This window comes from Manis pentadactyla, chromosome X (genome assembly GCF_030020395.1).
Source record: "Manis pentadactyla isolate mManPen7 chromosome X, mManPen7.hap1, whole genome shotgun sequence".
NCBI lineage: Eukaryota > Metazoa > Chordata > Mammalia > Pholidota > Manidae > Manis > Manis pentadactyla.
The window spans coordinates 144,862,136-144,880,373 of record NC_080038.1 but is presented as its reverse complement, the minus strand read 5'-3'; the positions used below and the strand labels follow the sequence as shown (position 1 = coordinate 144,880,373).

General features: G+C 39.4%; 1 protein-coding gene and 1 non-coding gene across 5 annotated transcripts in view; both read left to right on the top strand.

Moving 5' to 3' along the window:
* Window positions 1-18,238, top strand: part of GABRA3 (gamma-aminobutyric acid type A receptor subunit alpha3) — a 183,503-nt gene that overhangs the window by 132,355 nt on the left and 32,910 nt on the right. For all 4 annotated transcript variants that reach the window (XM_036887263.2, XM_036887262.2, XM_057495284.1 and 1 more), the window contains 2 exons: window positions 595-815; window positions 16,600-16,682. In XM_036887263.2, coding sequence (XP_036743158.1) covers window positions 595-815; window positions 16,600-16,682 — 304 coding nt within the window. The remainder of the gene's footprint in view (window positions 1-594; window positions 816-16,599; window positions 16,683-18,238) is intronic.
* LOC118913361 (U6 spliceosomal RNA) lies at window positions 3,133-3,234 on the top strand. The gene has a single exon (XR_005025170.1). It is a non-coding gene; the product is annotated as a U6 spliceosomal RNA (small nuclear RNA).

Sequence of the window (18,238 nt, the reverse complement as noted above, 5' to 3'; positions counted from 1 at the left end):
CCTCCCTCCCTCCCTCCCTCCCTCCCTCCCTCCCTCCCTCCCTTCCTTCCTTCCTTCCTTCCTTTTCATTTGCAACATTGTAGTTACTAGATTCCCCCCATTATCAAGTCCCCACCACATACCCCATTACAGTCACTGTCCATCGGCATAGCAAGATGCTGTAGAATCACTACTTGTCTTCTCTGTGCTATCCTGCCTTCCCCGTGCCCCCCCCAACATTATGTGTGCTAATAGTAATGCCCCTTATTCCCCTTATCCCTCCTTCCCACCCATCCTCCTCTGTCCCTTTCCCTTTGGTAAGTGTTAGTCCATTCTTGGGTTCTGTGATTCTGGTGCTATTTTGTTCCTTCAGTTTTTGCTTTGTTGTTCTACTCCACAGATGAGTGAAATTATTTGATACTTGTCTTTCTCTGCCTGGCTTATTTCACTCAGCATAATACCCTCTAGCTCCATCCATGTTGTTGCAAATGGTAGGATTTGTTTTCTTCTTATAGCTGAATAATATTCTATTGTGTATATGTACCACCTCTTCTTTATCCATTCATCTACTGATGGACACTATTCAAACATTGTTTTCTCTCTTTTTGTCCCTAGGAATACACAATTGATGTATTTTTTCGACAGACATGGCATGATGAAAGACTAAAATTTGATGGCCCCATGAAGATCCTTCCACTGAACAATCTCCTGGCTAGTAAGATCTGGACCCCTGACACCTTCTTCCACAATGGCAAGAAATCAGTAGCCCATAACATGACCACACCTAACAAGCTGCTCAGACTGGTGGACAATGGAACCCTCCTCTACACAATGAGGTTAGAGAGTGATGCCCTCACATCTAAAGTATACTGGTGGTAGGACGGGTTGAAAGCAGCATGTTTTAGGCTATCTATTGAAAATTCTGTCAAGTTTAAAGATTAGAAATGCACATGTAGGTTACAGATATGTGCATTTGTAGTATGCACACTCACAAACATACATATTGTAGACATATACAAATAGAGTGTTGGAAATATGAATATTCTCAGACACATGGTGATGTATGTTCATGATTTATGAATGCATGCATACTCGGAAACACATGTGGACTAACAGGCATATACATATTCAAGATCACTTAAAAACAGACTCACAACGGTATGCACAGGTGTGAACAGTGTGTGTGTGTGTATCTTAAGGATTATACAGAGAAGGAGAAATATACTAAGAAAATAGACAGTAAAAACAGCCAGTGTCAAATGACAGTATGGAAAAAGAGTCAAGGTAGTAGATACCCAAGTAACATGGGCGAATGATGGTGCTACAAGCTTGGGTAGAGCATATGAGAGTTGGGAGAAATTTCAAGAGGATAAATCTGCAAGGTTAATTTTGGACAAGAGAAGCTTAAGAAGATCGTAGATTATCCAGGGATAGATATCTAATAGCTGTTGGATATCCAAGTCTTAAGATCAGGAGAGATACAAGCTAGAGATGTAAAGTTTGATACTGTCACTGTTTGGGACAACCATGTGAATGGGTGTGATCACTTTAGGAAAGGAGAGTGAGAAATGTAGAGTGAGATGAAATCATGCCAAAGGTCCAGTCACGTAGCATCACTATTATTAAGGCAGAAGTTGAGAAAGAAGAACTTATGAAGGAGACCCAGAAGGAAAAGTAAGGAATGTATTATTGGAGCCATTAGTGTGCAGAATCTTGAAAGGCAAGCGTGGTAGTCAGTGCTGCTACTTCCAGCATTTCCAGTTTGCGTCCTGGGCACAGGGCTAGCATTACACTTCCATGGAGCCTTGAAGTTAGGCGTGGACGAATGACTTACACTGATCAACCAAAAGTGAGTGGAAATAGTAGGTGTCACCTCTGAGGGAGGATAGGAAACTTTTAAGAGCTGGTGCATGATTTTCCATGTTCCTCTCCACTGGCCACAGTGAGTAGCATTATGCCAGGGAGATAAATGTTGAAAAGGAGGTGGGAAGGATGGAAGGAATAGAAGCATGAATAATGGTAATGTATGAAGGAGAATTTAGAATAGAGCATAAGTGGAGGAAGAGATAGAAGAGAGACATAACTGTAATAAAGTACATACAAGAGAAGAGTTTGAAGATGAGATAAGAGTGTACATAATCGTGGAAAGAATGGAGCAGATATAAACAGGAGAGAATGTATGGAAGGAGGTGGTTGAGGGATGGAATGATGAGGAAGAGATCCGGATGGGTAAAAGGCTGTAAGAAAAGGGAAAAGAAGCTGGAGCAAAGAGACAATGATGGCCAGGAGAGAAAGTGAACACGCAGAAACTGAGAACAGTAGAGGAGAAGGAATAGAGAAGGAACAAGGAGACCAGGATAGCAGAGAAACTGAATAATAAAAGGAAGAGAGGATAAAGGAGGTTTGAGTTTTGGATGAGGGGTAGAAAAGAGAGAAGAAAGGAGAGGAAAGGAGGGGAATGTTGAACCATGAAGAAGAGAGGATGCAGATTGAGGTGGGCAAAAGATGAAGCAGACCAAAGGGTTCGTAACCAGAAAAATCGAGTTAGGTGAATGGGAAAAAGATAATCACTTGGACTTTCATTCTAGTCTGAACTGGACAAAGAAGTGGAGTTTGAGAGGCTACGAGTCCATGCAGAATGGCCTTGTGTTTATTCTGAAGTACAACATAGAGGGAGTACAGAGGTTTAGCAGCATGATGAAGCCATTGGTTCCCATACAGAGTAGGGAAGGGGGGTTCGGAGGGAGGTCTAGGTTCAAAACTGAAAATAAAATCTTTGCTCTGCCTATGCCCCCACAATTTATTCACCTAGTGTTCCTTTTGTAAGACACAAATTATCTGTTTTCTTGTTCTGATAATAATGTAGCTCTTGCCTGTCTTGACGACACACGAAGAGCATAAACTGCATAAGGTCTGAAGGACACTTAGGATTTTTCAGGAAGTGTTATTTTACAGCATTCCTATTATTATTTTGATCCTCAGAAATCTTATCTGCATTCCACAGGAAAACTACAGAAGGACAGCTTCTTAGAAAAATCTGACCAAGAATTGCATAGCCATGTAATTAGGACAGTTTAGAATGAAACCTTGCCTCGCCTCATCTTGGGACCTCAGGACAACCATAAAAATGCAGACCAAAGCTCATTACCTGCTGGTTGCTTCAGCAGCGACATACTAAAACTGAAACAACACAGAGAAGATTAGTAGAGCCCAGCTCAAGATAATGTGCATGTTTATGAAGTATTTTCCATTTTTTTCACACATGGATATGAAGGGAACTTCATTTCTATTAATGACATCTTATTTATTGATGAAGGTATGGATAAATATGTTCATTGTATTATTCTTTATACCTAATTTATATAAATGTTGCATAATATATAATGCAGCTAAAAAAAGTTACACTCATTCTTTAAGTAGGAAGAATAACTACTGATTGAATTTAACTAGATTTTATCTTATTAACTTGAATCATTCATGCAACACATTTATGAGTGCTTATTATGTTTAAGGCTTTGGGATATGTGCTGAGCTACAGAGATAAATAAGATGCAGCTCATGCTCTTAATGACCTTATATATATAATATATATATATATATGTATTATATATATAATAACCTAACAGTTAAAGCAGACATTGTGGACAGATAGCTGCACAATAATAATATAAAATCCCTTAACTAGAGGAAGGTGCAGAATGGGATAGAATTATAGGGTAAGGAACACCCAAAATCATGTGGAGACATCGAAGAAACTTGCAGACGTAGGTGACATTATCCTGTATCTTGAATCTTGAAGAAAGTGTAGGTAACTATCAGACAGATGAGGGGCAGGGTGAGGTATAGGAGGGTATTCCAGGCAGAGGAAATAGGCATGCACAAGGGCAGGTGTTCATGAATAAACAACATTTGTCAGAAAATTCTTGTCTTTCATTTGCTTATTCTTCCAAAATAAATTTCTTGAGGGCTTAATGAGACTCAAATAGCATTCTGAGTACTAAGGATAAAGTGGTAAGAAAAAATAGATATGATCTCTGCCCTCACAAGTTTTACATTCTAATGAGAAAAACAATTAAACCATGATGATAGTGTAGAATAAGTGCTATGATCAGAAGAGTCCATGGGGGATATCCACAATGAATTCCAGAGGACATCACTTTTAAATTGAGACTTTAAAGATGTGTAGATGTAAGTTAGAATAAAAGATAGGGAGGAAATGTTCTAGGAAGAGAGTACAGCAGGTATGAAGTCCAAGGGAGTCAGGGGTGGCTACATGGTGATGATACAGAAACAAACTAAAAGAAGTTCAGTGTGATTGGACTACAGAGTAAAGTGCACTGGAGTGGCCTGGGCTGGAGTAGGGATGCTTATGAGTTCTGTTGGCATAAAAATGATAGGGATCCATTTTTATTGGATCCATAGCTTATTGCAGGGGAATGACACAAACAGATTTGCATTTTAGATAGAAGATTCTAGGAGTAATATGTAAGGTTGATTGGAGGAAGGCAAGGATGAAGATGAGATGCCTCCTTGTATGAGCTATAATACTCTAACAACAATAATAACAACAACTACTATGTATTGAACACCTATGAGCCAGAGACTTTATGGAAAACATCTCTTGTCATCACAAAAACTATTCAATATAGGTTTTATTATCCCTATTGAATAGATTCAGAAAGTGAATCTTGAAAGAATAAAAATGACTTATGCAAGAAGATGCACTTATTAAGCAAATGCAGGTCTGTCTGACTTCAAGCTACTGCTTTATTCACTAAATAAGGTTTTGAAGAAGGATATGGATTTACGATATGTTCAAGATGCTAATTGGTGGTACTTGGTGCCCAACTGCAAGTTGGTAGGGGTCAGGATGTTTTATGAGTACTTCCTGTAAGTAAAGAGGTCCTCTAGGATAATGTACTAAGGGTTATAATGTACTAATAAAGTGCTAAGGGTTAGGAAAAATGATGATAATCCAAGTATTAATATTCCCATTGAATGTGGAGAGGCTTTTGTGTTAACATCCCCACTTTTTAAAAAATTACTAAACTGAAGTTTCAATAGAGCCGAAGTCACACCACTAATAAGTGACAGAGCTGATACAAAAACCCAAGTCACTCTAAGGTTGAGGTAAGCTTTTCCCCCCACTACACCCTACCACTTCCTCTAACAAGGGAATGGAGGGGGTATCAATTTTAAGCATAATAAGTCTGAGTTGGAAATGAGAAGCTGCAATTAGAAATTCAGATCTGAAACTCTGAACTTCAACACAATAGGATTTTGGAAAATTGAATATATTGCACAAAGTTTCTTCTTGTGCTGGGCTACACAGTAACAGTGTCCTACACTTAGTGAAAATTAAAGAAAATGAACACTCACTTCTCCTCGTTGCATTATCAAGAAGAAAATGGCATTTTTTAAAACCAGTTAAGAGAGGCTTACTGTCATATTTACACCTTCCTTCATGACTTCCTTTATTCTTTGTAGGATTCAGTCAGTTTTGGTTTTGTAGTTAGCATGTTCCAAAGACAAATTATTTGAAAGATAAATTATGCATGATGCCAAGACGACCCCATCCCCTAAATTTACAGTTAAGGCTCCTCTTCCTACTTTATATGCAAATAGCTTGTACTTGAATATTCACTGTAGACTTCTGAAATGGCCAGGAAGCAGGGAAGGCTTTTGAGCCACATTGTTAGTTGATAGGACTTAATGTAATCAAATCAACCAAGCATTGGTAGGATTGTTTCACACAGTCCTTTTCGTAATGGCTTTTTCTCTAGAGGATTCCACCTGTGTATTTCCTTATTCATTACGTAGAAACTGACTCAAAGAACCATCCTTAGCGAGCCTCACTCTAATGAACAGAAGTGAGAGCACAGAAGAGATAAGAGTGGCTCATTTTGCGCCCTGAGAAAGCTTACAAAGGGTGAGAAGCAAGTAATAACACAAGTCCTCAGGCAGTCGCAAATTATGCTCTGCACTCCATGTGGTGCCATCAACCCCTAACCTCCAAGAGCTCACATCCTAGCAGGAAATATTGGACATATCACTCACTGGACTATGAGGCATAATGGAAGTTTCACAAAAAGCCAATGGTGAAGTACTGTGATCTAAAAATTACAGGTTTCAATACAATCTGGAGGCATGAGCCCAGATAGAAGAGGGCTTCACCAGGGAACTGGTCTGGAGAAAGGGAAGGAGAAATGTATTCCCAAGAGATCTTCTCACATTTGTTTGAATTTTGCCAGCTACAACTGGAGATCAGGACCTTGAAATAAAAGAATTACCTTTATTCTGAAAGGCAAGAAGCTGATCTCCAGGCAGAATGAGTTCGTTAAAAAGCTCATCCTAACACAAGGGGGATTTACAGATCACCAGAAGTTTCCCTCCCTCTAGCTCCAAAGAACCCAGCTATTTTAGATACTAGCCCTAGACAGAGGGGCATACTGTATGTTATAGTGAAAGTGTTGGGGGTTGAGTGTCTTCCTGAAAATCCCCTTTGATCCTGCCCTTTGAGAACACCGTCAGTGCCTACTATCAGGTCCACACAGACCTGCACTGAGCAGTCAGAGTCTTCCCTGACTCCACAAGTCCCCTTTCCTCGGCTGACCAGTTTGAGTACTGGTCCCTGACTCTCCCTTGCCAGTTCCTGCCTCCCCACTCACCTTCCTTGTCCCCACCCCCGTCGTCATCCATTCATGACCATCCTTCACACTCTGCTCCCAGGCCCCCACCTTCCAGAGGCTGAGGGCTTGTGAACCTAGACTATATGGTGGGATGAAATGAACATCACTAAAGGACCTTGTGGTCACCTTACTTGAAAAGCATATTTTTTTTCTGATCATAAAATTAATGTGCTAATTATAGAAAAACTGGAAGACGGAAATGTAGTAAATGCTGAGAGAACGCATCCGTCTTTTTTACCCCAAGGCAGTCACTTAATATCTTGTCTTTTTTGGGGCGTGAAATTTTTACGTTGCTGTGATCATACTCTATGCTTCCTCGTGAATTTTTTTATTCTTACTTCTTCACTAAGTATTGTATGTGATAGATTTTTGCAGAGATACTTTATGCTGTTACTAATACATTTTGTTGTGCAGTTTTATCGTAATTTACTTGACCTTCTTTCAATTAGTAGGAATTTAGATTATTTCCAAATTTTCAGTATTGTAAATAATGCTATGACGAACAACTTTGTGAATAAAGTGTTTTTATGTATTTCACATTACTCCCTTAGGCTGGCCTCTCAGTACCAAATTGTCAAAAGCTTCTCTATTTTGACCCCTTTCCCCATTCTCCTGCTACCGTCAGAGAGTCAAATTAAAAATAAAGCACATACATATTTGATATCTTGATCTGGACAGTGGAAAAAATAAAGCAAACAAGCGTACAAATAATTAAAATCTTCAAACCAAGCCCAAACCAACCACCCCTGATGAGAACAGGTGAACAAGTGGCATCCTGCTATCCCTTCGAATTCTTTGCTTATTTATTAGTGACCTTGATCATCGTTGTCGCTGTATGGTTGTTGGGCATTTGTACTTCCAGTTGTGTGAATCTGCCTTGAAGTTTTGCTTATGGGTTTTACTCTTTAAGTCATGAAAACAAATGACTCTTTTCCTATTAAACATGGGGACCCCTCCCAGTCTGGAGATCAAATAAATCCTCACTTCCCTTTGCTTTTTTGTGGTTTGGTTTTACACTTAATTTGCCCTGCTTTTCACCCCACTATCAGTCCTAGATGCTCCTGGAGTAAGATTTGGAAAATGTGGAAAATGCTGAGGATTGTTACGGAGGGGCTGCGTTTGTTCTTGGTTCTTGTCCCTGCAACAACAAAGAATTGAAGGGCACAGACACAATAGTGAAGCAGAGTCAGAGTTTTTTTTCTTTGAATACCTTCCAAGGGAGGAGCGGTAGCCAGAGTCAAGGTAGACAAAGGCAGGTTTCTTGAATAAATCAGAATGGAAGGAAACACCGAGGGAGGAAAGGGAAGCTCATGGAACTGCCGCTCGGCATAGGGCATCACCCCAGCCGACTCCTAAGGCCAGTGTCATGTGGCGTCTAGTGTCTGCTTGGGTCTGCATGGCGTGGGAGCCAGGCCCCCACCACCCCAGGTTTTGAGAGCTCCGCAGAGCACTAGACGGAGTGAGATTATGTTCTGGAAACTTCCCAAAGGCAAAGAAAAGAGATTTTCAGGCAGGCTACTAAAGAGTATGATCGTAACAGCTGCAGTTCTGTCCGGGTCACCCAGGCGACAGGAATTTGCAAGCCCAAATCAGCTCTCAGTAGCCCCTCCCTACTTATCCGAAGTAGGACAGGGAAAGCGACACAGTCCAAGAAAGGCGAGGGTGGGCAACCGCAGAGAGGAGATGCGCTTAAGGATTTAGGGTCGGGTTTTACAGGGCTTTTTGGGGGAGGGGTCAGCATAAGGCTTGATGTGTACGGGTGATTCATAATTCCTTTGGAGTTTTTGTCTCAAGAATAGGGTTATTTAGGTGACTGTGTTTATTTGGGACTTCAGTATTCTTTGTCCACATAGGTTTATTTACACTTCCTAGGTCTGTCTCCTGCCCTGGTTACAAAGTTACTCGATTAGGGGCTGGAGGAAGAGGAAAAAACAGCAATAGGCTAAGTTAGAGAATAAGCTGGGCCTTTTAGCAGGCTAAAGTAAATGTTACAATGGCACGATCTAACTGATACAACGAAGATGCGGGGCTGTGCTGGGATGCTTTTCTTTATCTGGGGAATATCCGGGCGTTCTAAGGTACTCCTGGCCTTTGGAGCGTCAACTCATGAACTCATGAACTCTGTAAGTCCTTTCTGGCTCTCTGGTTTTATCTGGTTAACTCTTTGAGTCCCTTTTAGTGGGCTTTACTGGCCTTATTCTCTTTCTACCCCACTCATGTCTGTTTTTCTGCCTAACAAAAGGAACTTTAGAGTAGGAATTAGGATCTCTCTCTGTATAAGTCCCCACTCTGGCCCTGATCAACAGTATAACCACAGTAAGGCATTTCCCTTCTGTGAGCCTCAGTTCCTCCTTCTGGATGGAGGTGAAGACACCACTTCATGAAGTAGACAGCCTCCTTTTGGAAACCTGGAAAATGGGGCAGAAGGTAGGAAGCTTTTATAGGATAAAGAATAAAGAAGAAGTAAGAAAAACAAAGGAAAATATCTGCTTGTCTGGGGCCACATAGGTAACCTTGTTTGGGGTGAAAAGGCCCCAAGTTGGCTTGGAGTTTGGGAATTAGCTGACTGAATATGCTGTTTCTGGTAAAGCAGAACAGTTATAGGGACATGACAGTTGTCTATGTTTCAGTTTGTTGACTTGGCACTGTGGGTAAAAGAAGCTTCGTCTTGGGCCTAGAAAGTTATTTCAACAGTGCTAAGGACTCAGGTATTTGTCCAGAGTGCTCTGGGATTTCTGTGAGGTAGACAACCCACTATTCCTGGCCAGCATGTACAAAGCCTCCTAGAAGAGGTAATAATTGAATATGGTCTTGAAGGAAATTTGTGGCACATACCAAAGGAAGGGGAATGCCAGGCAGGAAAGAAAAAACAATGTAAGACACAGAAGTATGAGAGCTTTGTTTGGTGATTCACAAGTATTTGCAGATGGTATAGAGTGGGAAAAGTGTAAATGCCAGAATATGATACTGGAGCTCCATGTATGAAGTAATTGTTAAAACTTTGATATACTTCTGTAAGTCCGGGGAAAGGAAATCCCGGGGCAAAATACCTCTACAAACCGAAATCAGTCAAAGGGACAAATAAAATTTACAACTTGTTTATTGCTTACAAACTGCAGTCCAGCACTATCTCTCTCCCGGGCTCCGGAAGGAAGCCAGCAAGCAAGCCAGACCCTCCCTTTAAACTCTCAGGTTCAGCCTCGCCCTGGGTTGCCCAGGTAATTACCCATTGACATGGAGATGAACCCCTCTCCACCCCTGCGGCTATGCAAATGAACTAAAGCCAGGGGAGATATTCTGGAAATGTTACAATTTTACCCACAACTTCCTATAAAGGCTAGATGCAGTGATAGGGTAGTGGCAGGGTAGTGGCCTTCCAATTAGAGAACCCAAGGGTCTGCCAGTGTACAGAAGCCTTCTGCCTGTAGCTTGCGGATTTAATGGGAAGCCTACAGGCAACTGTGATTCTTGCAACCAATGTGCTGCTTGATTTGGGTGTTTGACTTCAGTACACTCGCAGGCCCTTGGATAATGTTGATTAAAGATTTGCTGTCTTTCCTTTATCACCATAAATCCTAGATCCTGTGCTTCATTGCATGATTCTATCAGTAGCCTGCCTGGCACCTCAACCATTCCTGAAATAGTGTTTTCCATCCTTTAGTTTTTATGAAGAACAGTCTTTAGAATGCAGAGAAGATCGTTCCACTTTCAAAAGGCCTAGGAGACATATTGCCTACGGTGGGACTCACATTGAACTTCAGAGATCCTTGCCCCTACAAAGTTCAAACTGCTCCTTCCGGCAGTACTCTTGATGTGTGGACAGTCTCACGGAACAATGAGTGCATATACTCAATAAAATTTAGATCTCTGACCTTTAGGACCCAGTTAGTTCAGGAACCTTTTTTCACTAGAGTTTTTTTCCCCCTATTTTTATGCCTCCATTTAAAAATATTGGTATTCTATATGTAAAAATCTAGAAATAATTTGATGTTTTCTGTGGGGAGTTAAGAACTAGGTGATTCATTTTCATTCATATTAATTTTGTAATTTTTTAAACTCCTTAATTGAGGTATGGCAATGCATATTTTAAGGTATACAAATGTTATATGTACAGGTCCACAGAAGTCTGGGTAAGGAATGTGTTCTAGACTTTGCAGTAGTAGAAGGATAAAGAAATGGGAAAACAGCTTATTGAAGTGAGAGGTATTATAAATATATGCCAGGCCAGAGCTTCATTTTAAAGAAGGATCACTTTCTCTGGGCTAAAGGCATAATATGGGTTCTGAGGATATGGATGGAATAGCTACTGAGTTGGAAGTATTTTTTTGTTGGGATAGTGCATTGGGTGAATTCCCAACTAAAAGCGCATAACTTAGAGACTCTATAGAGACTTCATGTCTCTATAGATTTGCCTTTCCTGGACCTGTCATATGAATGGAATCACACAATATGACCTTTTGTGCCTGACTACTTCTATCTAGCATAATACATTTGAGATTCATCCATGTCATTGCATGTATTCTTTTTTATTGGCACCTAATATTCCATTGTGTGGATATGCCACATTTTGTTTATCATTTGATGGATGTTTAGATTTCTATCTTGACTATCATAAATAATTCTGCTAGGAAAAGGTCTTTCTGTGGACATCTGTTTTCATTTCTCTTGGGTAATGGAGAATTAGAGTAGAAACAGAGGCTTTTGTAGGAAGCATATATTTAACTTTTTAAGAAACTGTCAAACTGTTTTCCAAAGTGTGCTTTAGAATTACACATTTCTATCAGTGATTTATAAGGTTCTGTTTTCTCCACATTCTTGCCAACACTTGATATTGTGGTCTTTTCGATTTTTGTTATTCTTGTATGCATACAGTAGTATTTCAGTGTGGTTTTAATTTGCATTTCCCTAATGACTAGCGATGTTGAGTATCTTTTCATGTCCTCATTAACAACAAAATAGCTTTTTATTAAGTGTCTATTTAAATATTTTGTTCATTTTCAATTTGGACCATTTTTCTTCTCATTTTTGAGTTATGAGAGTTATTTATATATTCTTGATAGAAGTTTTTTTTTATCAATATATGATTCAAAGATACAGTCACTCTGTTTATGGCTGTTTTTTCATTTTATTAGTGGTGTCTTTTGAAGAGCAAAATATTAAAATTTTGATGAAGACCCATTCATCATTTTAAAAATTATTTTGTGCTTCATGCTTTTGGTGCTTGATTCAAGGTGGCAAAGATTTTTCTCCTTTGATTTCTTTTAGAAGTTTTAGCTCTTAAAATTTTGGCCTATTATCCACTGGAATTGATTTTTGCTTATGATGTGATGATGTGAGGTAAGGGTCTATGTTCTTTCTTTCTTTCTTTTTTTTGGAATGTAGACAATAGAATTCTCCCAGCACCATTTACTGAAAAATGTATCCTTTCTCCCCTGAATTGCCTTGGCACCTTTGTCAAAATCTATTAGCCATAAATGTGAAGGTTTATTTCTGGATTTCTATTCTTTTTGCTCAGTCTATATTGTTATCTTTAGACCAAACCCACACCATATTGATTACTGTAGTTTTATGGTGTTTTGAAGTTGGAAAATGAAAATCCTCCTGATTTTTTTCTTTTTTCTTTTAAAGATCTTCTAGCCAGATTTGTATTTCCCTTCTGTTTTATCATATGTAAAATATATAAGGGGATAAAACTGGATGTTTGCTATAAGGCTCTTCCAGCTCTGAAATTCTAGGAAAGAGCTTTTATATACCCATTGAAGAGGATGGGTGGAGATATTATGCTATTAAGGAATCATATTAAGATGCCATTTTGCCTGTAACCCTAGGAATACCTGAACCCTGTCTTGCCTAGCCTATACCACCTCTCTGCAAGTCCCTGTAGAAATACATGGTTTTAGGAGAGAAAACTCAGTCATTAATTCATTCAGCAGATATGTATTGAACACCTACAATGTGCTAGATACTGTGCTAGGCTCCAGCACACATCAAAGAGAAAATCTATAACCTGATAGTAGAAAGAGAAAAAAATTGATGATAAATAGAAAAAATAAATTCTATGGTATGTTATATGTTAGGTGCTATGGGAAAAGAAAGAATATGGTAAGGTTTATTAGCCATAATGTAGATAGCAAGCTGAGTGGAGGTCAGGGTAGGCCTCATTTGCAAGATAATAATTAAAGACTTGAAAGAGGTATGAGAGCATAGTGGGTACAAAGGCCACGATATAAGGGCCTGGAATGTTGAACGAGAGGTAAGGAAGCCCACGTGATGAAACAGAGTGAGTAAGAGAGGGCAGAGTAGGAAACCAGCCAGTGAGGAACAGAAGACAAGAAGATCATGTAAGACCCTGTAAACCATGGGAAGGACTTTGGCTTTTACTCTGTATGAGATGAGACACTACAAGGCTATAGTATAGAGCATGTACTATAAGAGCAAAGGGTGAAGGCAGAGAGACCAGTTAGGGAGCATGACAGTAAGAAAACTTTAACTTATTATTGTGATAGAATAAAAACCACTATGGAGCAGCAAATGGTTGAGCAGCAAAGGGTAGGGTGACAAGGGAGCCAGGATGCTGCAAAGCTCAGTGAAATGAGGACAGTAATTGAGAAGGGTGTGTGTGTGCATACACATGTGCTCACGTGTGTGCACATGTGCATGCAGAGCTGAAAAAAGCCTCCTTCCCATCTGTATTCCATCTGTATCTTTCACCCCCAAATAAGGGATTGCCTGGATTGCCTCTGTTGGGGAAGAAGAAATTTCCTCTACCCCTCAAAGATTTTCTAGCTGGTTGAAAAAATTGAAACGAGACAGATTAACAGGTGAAAAAAACCCAAAGTTTAATTACAGACATACAGAGGCCCAATGATATAATTGAGACCTAAATAAATGACCAAGACATGCAGCTTTTATACAGACAAAAAAACAGACGTGTGCAAGGAACAGACAAATCAAAGAAAATTTCGGTTGGGGACCTTTAATTAGTTAAGGAATTTAAACAGCATTGGGACTGGGGTAGTAAATTAGTAAAAAAGTAACAAAATTTGTTTATGCAGCGTTTTTACCTCCAGAAAAAGGGAGGGTACATTTCACATTGGAGATTTATTTCCTGGTTTCAAGGTGAGGGAGACAGAGTGGGGGCTGAGAATCCCTCTAGCTTCTGCGTTTCTCCACTTGTTCTAATTCAAAATAATCAATATGCCAAAGTAGCAAATTTGGAGGCAACCTGCCCTTGGTCCCTACACCTCTTGCTTCTCATCTGTTTTTGCATAGGAATCCAAGTAGGCCAAATCCTGGACAGGGATTAAGCCTTGGAATCTCAATGTCATATTTTGAGGGGACCCTGACCTTTTTTGAAAAGGCTACTAAAGATTATTTGCTGTAAAACAGATCTCTAGGACTTACCTCCCCATTCCCTCCCTACCCACCTAGCTCCTGGCAACCACTGTTAAGTTCTCTGCTTCTATGAGTTTGGCTATTTTCAACTCATTGACTATAATATATAAATTCCACCTATAAATAAAAAAAGGTTTACTTCCGTTACTGTAATGTCCTCCAGGTTCATTAATATTGGTGCAAATGTCAGGATTTCCTTCTTTTTAAGGCTGAATTTGTTATTCCATGTTCTATTGCGTGTATACACTTTCTCTTATCCATGCATCTGTTAATGGACATTTAGGTTGTCCTCATGCCTTTGCTGTATGCTGCAGGGAGCATGGAGGTACAGAGAACTCTTTGAGATCCTGATTTTAATATCTTCGGATAAATATGCCCCAATGTGGGCTGGCTGGATTCTATGGTAGTTCTATTTTTAATTTTTATGAGGACCCTCTATATCCTATTTCCATAGCGGCTGCACTGATTTCCATTCCCACCAACAGTGCACAGTGGCCTTTCCTCCACATCCTCACCAACACTTGTTATCTCATCTTTTTCAATAATAGCTGTCTTAACAGGTATGACACGTAGTATCTCCATGTGGTTTTGATCTCTATGTCCCTGAGGATTAGTGATGTTGTGCACCTTTTCATGTATGTGTGGCTAATTGTGTGTCTTCTCTGGAGTAACGTCTATTCAGGTCCTTTGCCCACTAATAATACTGTATTGTATACTTAAAATTTTACTAAGTGGGCAGATTTTATGTTAAGTATTTTTGTCAAATAATAGTAATAATAATAATAGGTGGGAGGAACATATGGAGGGGAAGATTATGTTTATGGCATAGATTGTGGTGATAAGTATATTAGCTTGAGTACAGTCAGGATGCTTTCTGCTGGAAAAAAATGCTTCAAGGGGTCTTGAAAGTTGTAGCAACATGGAGGGAAGGCAAAAAGGGAAGACAGAATGACACAGGTTAGGGAGCATTAGGATGCACTTAAGAACCAGTGCAAAGGGCACAGCGTGATTTGACTTGTGAAGTCCACTGCCCCTACCAACATCTGCTTTCTTCTCTCTGTTCAGTGCTTAGGTTGGTTGAGCAAGAACTGTGTGGAAAAGAAGATAGGAAAGTTATTATAAATCAATTTTGCTTCTAACCAGAAATCAGTACCTTTGCATTTTGCTTTGATAATCTATTTGTTGTGGTCTTTTTTTTCCATGTCCCCAGGACTATTGGGTAGATGTAAAATAATTTCCCCTTGGCATTACTCATAAGAGGTAGTGTCTGGAAATATCTGAAAAAACCCCCACAATTTTCTTTATTAAACCCTGATGGAATCTTTTAAGTATCCAACACAAGGAGAAGGTTTCTCAGTAAATTCATTTCTCTTGCGTCAGATTCTCTGAGTCATGAAACTCTCTTTATGCCTTGAGAATAAAGGGTGGATTGATGGGCTCTTGTAGACAGACATGAGAATTGAGCTTTTGTCCAAGACACATGGAAAATTTTGTAAATATCCAAGGGATTAATTAGAGTTCCAACTTACCTTCTAGTTCCAACCTCTTACTATTTAGATACAGGAACTGAAAGTAAGAGATAGGTATTTACAGAAGAGCACACAGTGGTTTCTGCCTGCCAGCCAAGGGTTCTTGCTACTGCACAGCTAAGCACATTTGCTGTAGCCAGCCTGCTGTGAACAGCATCTACTATTGCTGCTCCGGTCATTTGTGACGTGTCACACATTCAGTTCTGGCAATTAGCCAGGATTGGCGATGCTGGCCAGTGGGCCACCTAAAACTCCAAGAAGGTGGCAGGGATTAAATCCAATATAACCAAGAGGTATACAGGTTAGCTAGAAATAGCTTATGCAAGCTAGGCTCTAAAGAGCTCTGAATTTTTGCTGTGTGCGTCCCATTTCTACATGCAAGGCTACTATCCAGGCCATGGAAACTTGAGGCTCAAAAAGTTTACAAGCAATCAGAAGGGAAGCCGTGGAATAGATTACTTAGACAGACTAGTGCAGGGCAATGAATATGTGGGTGTGGCAAATCATACGTCAGCCAGATTTTCACTGAGGAATCCATGTACAATCGCCCACATGTTGTCCCTGTTAAAGAAGAATGAGCTCTTCAGTCTTGAGCTCTGGGACTTTTGATGTCCTACACGACCTTTGTATTTTTTTTCTGGCCAGTTTCTGTGTGTGTGTGTGTGTGTGTGTGTGTGTGTGTGTGTGTGTGTGTGTGTGTGTGTGTGTGTGTGTGTGTGTGTGTGTGTGTGTGTGTGTGTGTGTGTGTGTGTGTGGTTTTTGTAAAGGTAGTAAGGTGGGTTACAGATCTGATCTAAAAACCTGACTACTGAATGCTACTAGGAGAGGCTGTCTAGTTCATTTAATCCATTCCTTGCATTCATAGACACTAGGATCTCAGTGAACCTAAATAAAACAAAATTCTGTTCTTCTTAGGAGTACTCCATTGCTGGTGAGTGGGAACTCAGCTCTGTGTTTAATACCATTCATTTTAGCTTAATCTCATTTCCTTTTCTCCTTTCTTTTAGGTTAACAATTCATGCCGAGTGTCCCATGCATTTGGAAGATTTTCCTATGGATGTGCATGCTTGTCCACTGAAGTTTGGAAGCTGTATGTATTTTCTCACTTTCTGTTTGCCTGATCTTCTTCCAAAAGAAACTGAATACTTCCTATTTTGTCCCTAGTAGTTTATAAAGCTGAGACCTTTAACCCAGGCTGGTACAGGAGTGTGAAGGGGATTGGGGTTGCGTAGTACTGACTGATCAGGCAGGGAGACTTAGCCTTTATTAGGCTTTTCTTTCTTGACAGCAAACCTTATTTCACCATTTCAAACTAATTTCTCTGTCATTAGGTTAAAACATTACTATCTGTTTACTAAATTGTCCAGGAGACAGAGTAAGACAGAGTTGATATAGAGTATAGTAGCAGCTTCCTAAGAACAAGGTCCTTCAAACAGAAAGTATTTATTTTTGAAATGCCTATTCTGTTTGCATCCTTATATACTCTGTCCAGTTCTCTACAGTAAATGGTAGACAGGAAGAGACTCCGGAGATTTTCTCACTTTTAAAGAGTATTGCCTTTGCCAGTAGCTATAAATCTGACAGAGAAATGAGTAGATACATAGTCCATTTTCAAGTAAATTAGAAAAATCAAAATTGAATAGAAGTTGAGTTTCAGAGTAAGTTTCATATAGGGTGTTATCAGAGCAATATATCAAGGTCTGTGTCGATCATGTATAAATTAGATTCAACTCTGTATTTTGAAGTAGAAAGTGCATTTGAAAGACCCAAATAATTACACGTGACATATTTTTTCAATTACTGTCAAGTATTTACAGATTATCTCCTGTGTGCAAGGCTCTCTTCTGGAGCTTGGAATGCACCCATCAGTAAAACAAAGACCCTGCCCTTGTGGGACTTGTATTTCAAGGAGTGATGGTGAAAGATAAGCAATGGATCAAAAAGTAAAGTATAAAGTATGTTATAAAGTGAGAAGCACCATAGGAAGACATAAATGTGCTGTAAGGAGGGTCAGTTATGTTTGGGGACAGCATAGGAGACAGAGATTGATCTGTGGTGTTACAAGTCTTTCATATTTTATTTACCATTGCTTTTGGTAGTATGTCCAAACTCCTGACATATTGAACTATGGGATTCAGGAATAAGAGTTGGAATTCCCAGGAATTTTATAAATTAAATGTTATTCATAAAACTTTTCAAAACTTCTTCATGTTCTTTATTCATGACTATGGATATCCAGCTTTTTTAGTAAATAAGAGATAGTATGTTTAGAAGAATTAGCAAAGACCAGTAGTGTTTAGAAGACACTCAAATACTGGAAAACACAGCAAATTTTATTGAATAGTATTTGAGGAACAGCATTTGGATCTTTTATCAAAGTAAACAGCACTACACGGAATTAAGTCAAAATAGCCAGCTTAAGGATTTATTTTGCTTTTCAAACTTATTTCTTGAAAGAACACTCACAGGGGTTATGTATTATATACTATGCATATAGAGTTATTAATATATAATTTGCAAGAATGACTCACCATTAGGAGCAAACAGCACCATAAGCATACATTTATCATAACCAAAATCAACTGATCAGGTCAACATTACTCCTGTATGGAATCCTGGAAATTTAAAAACTTTCAGCTCAATGTG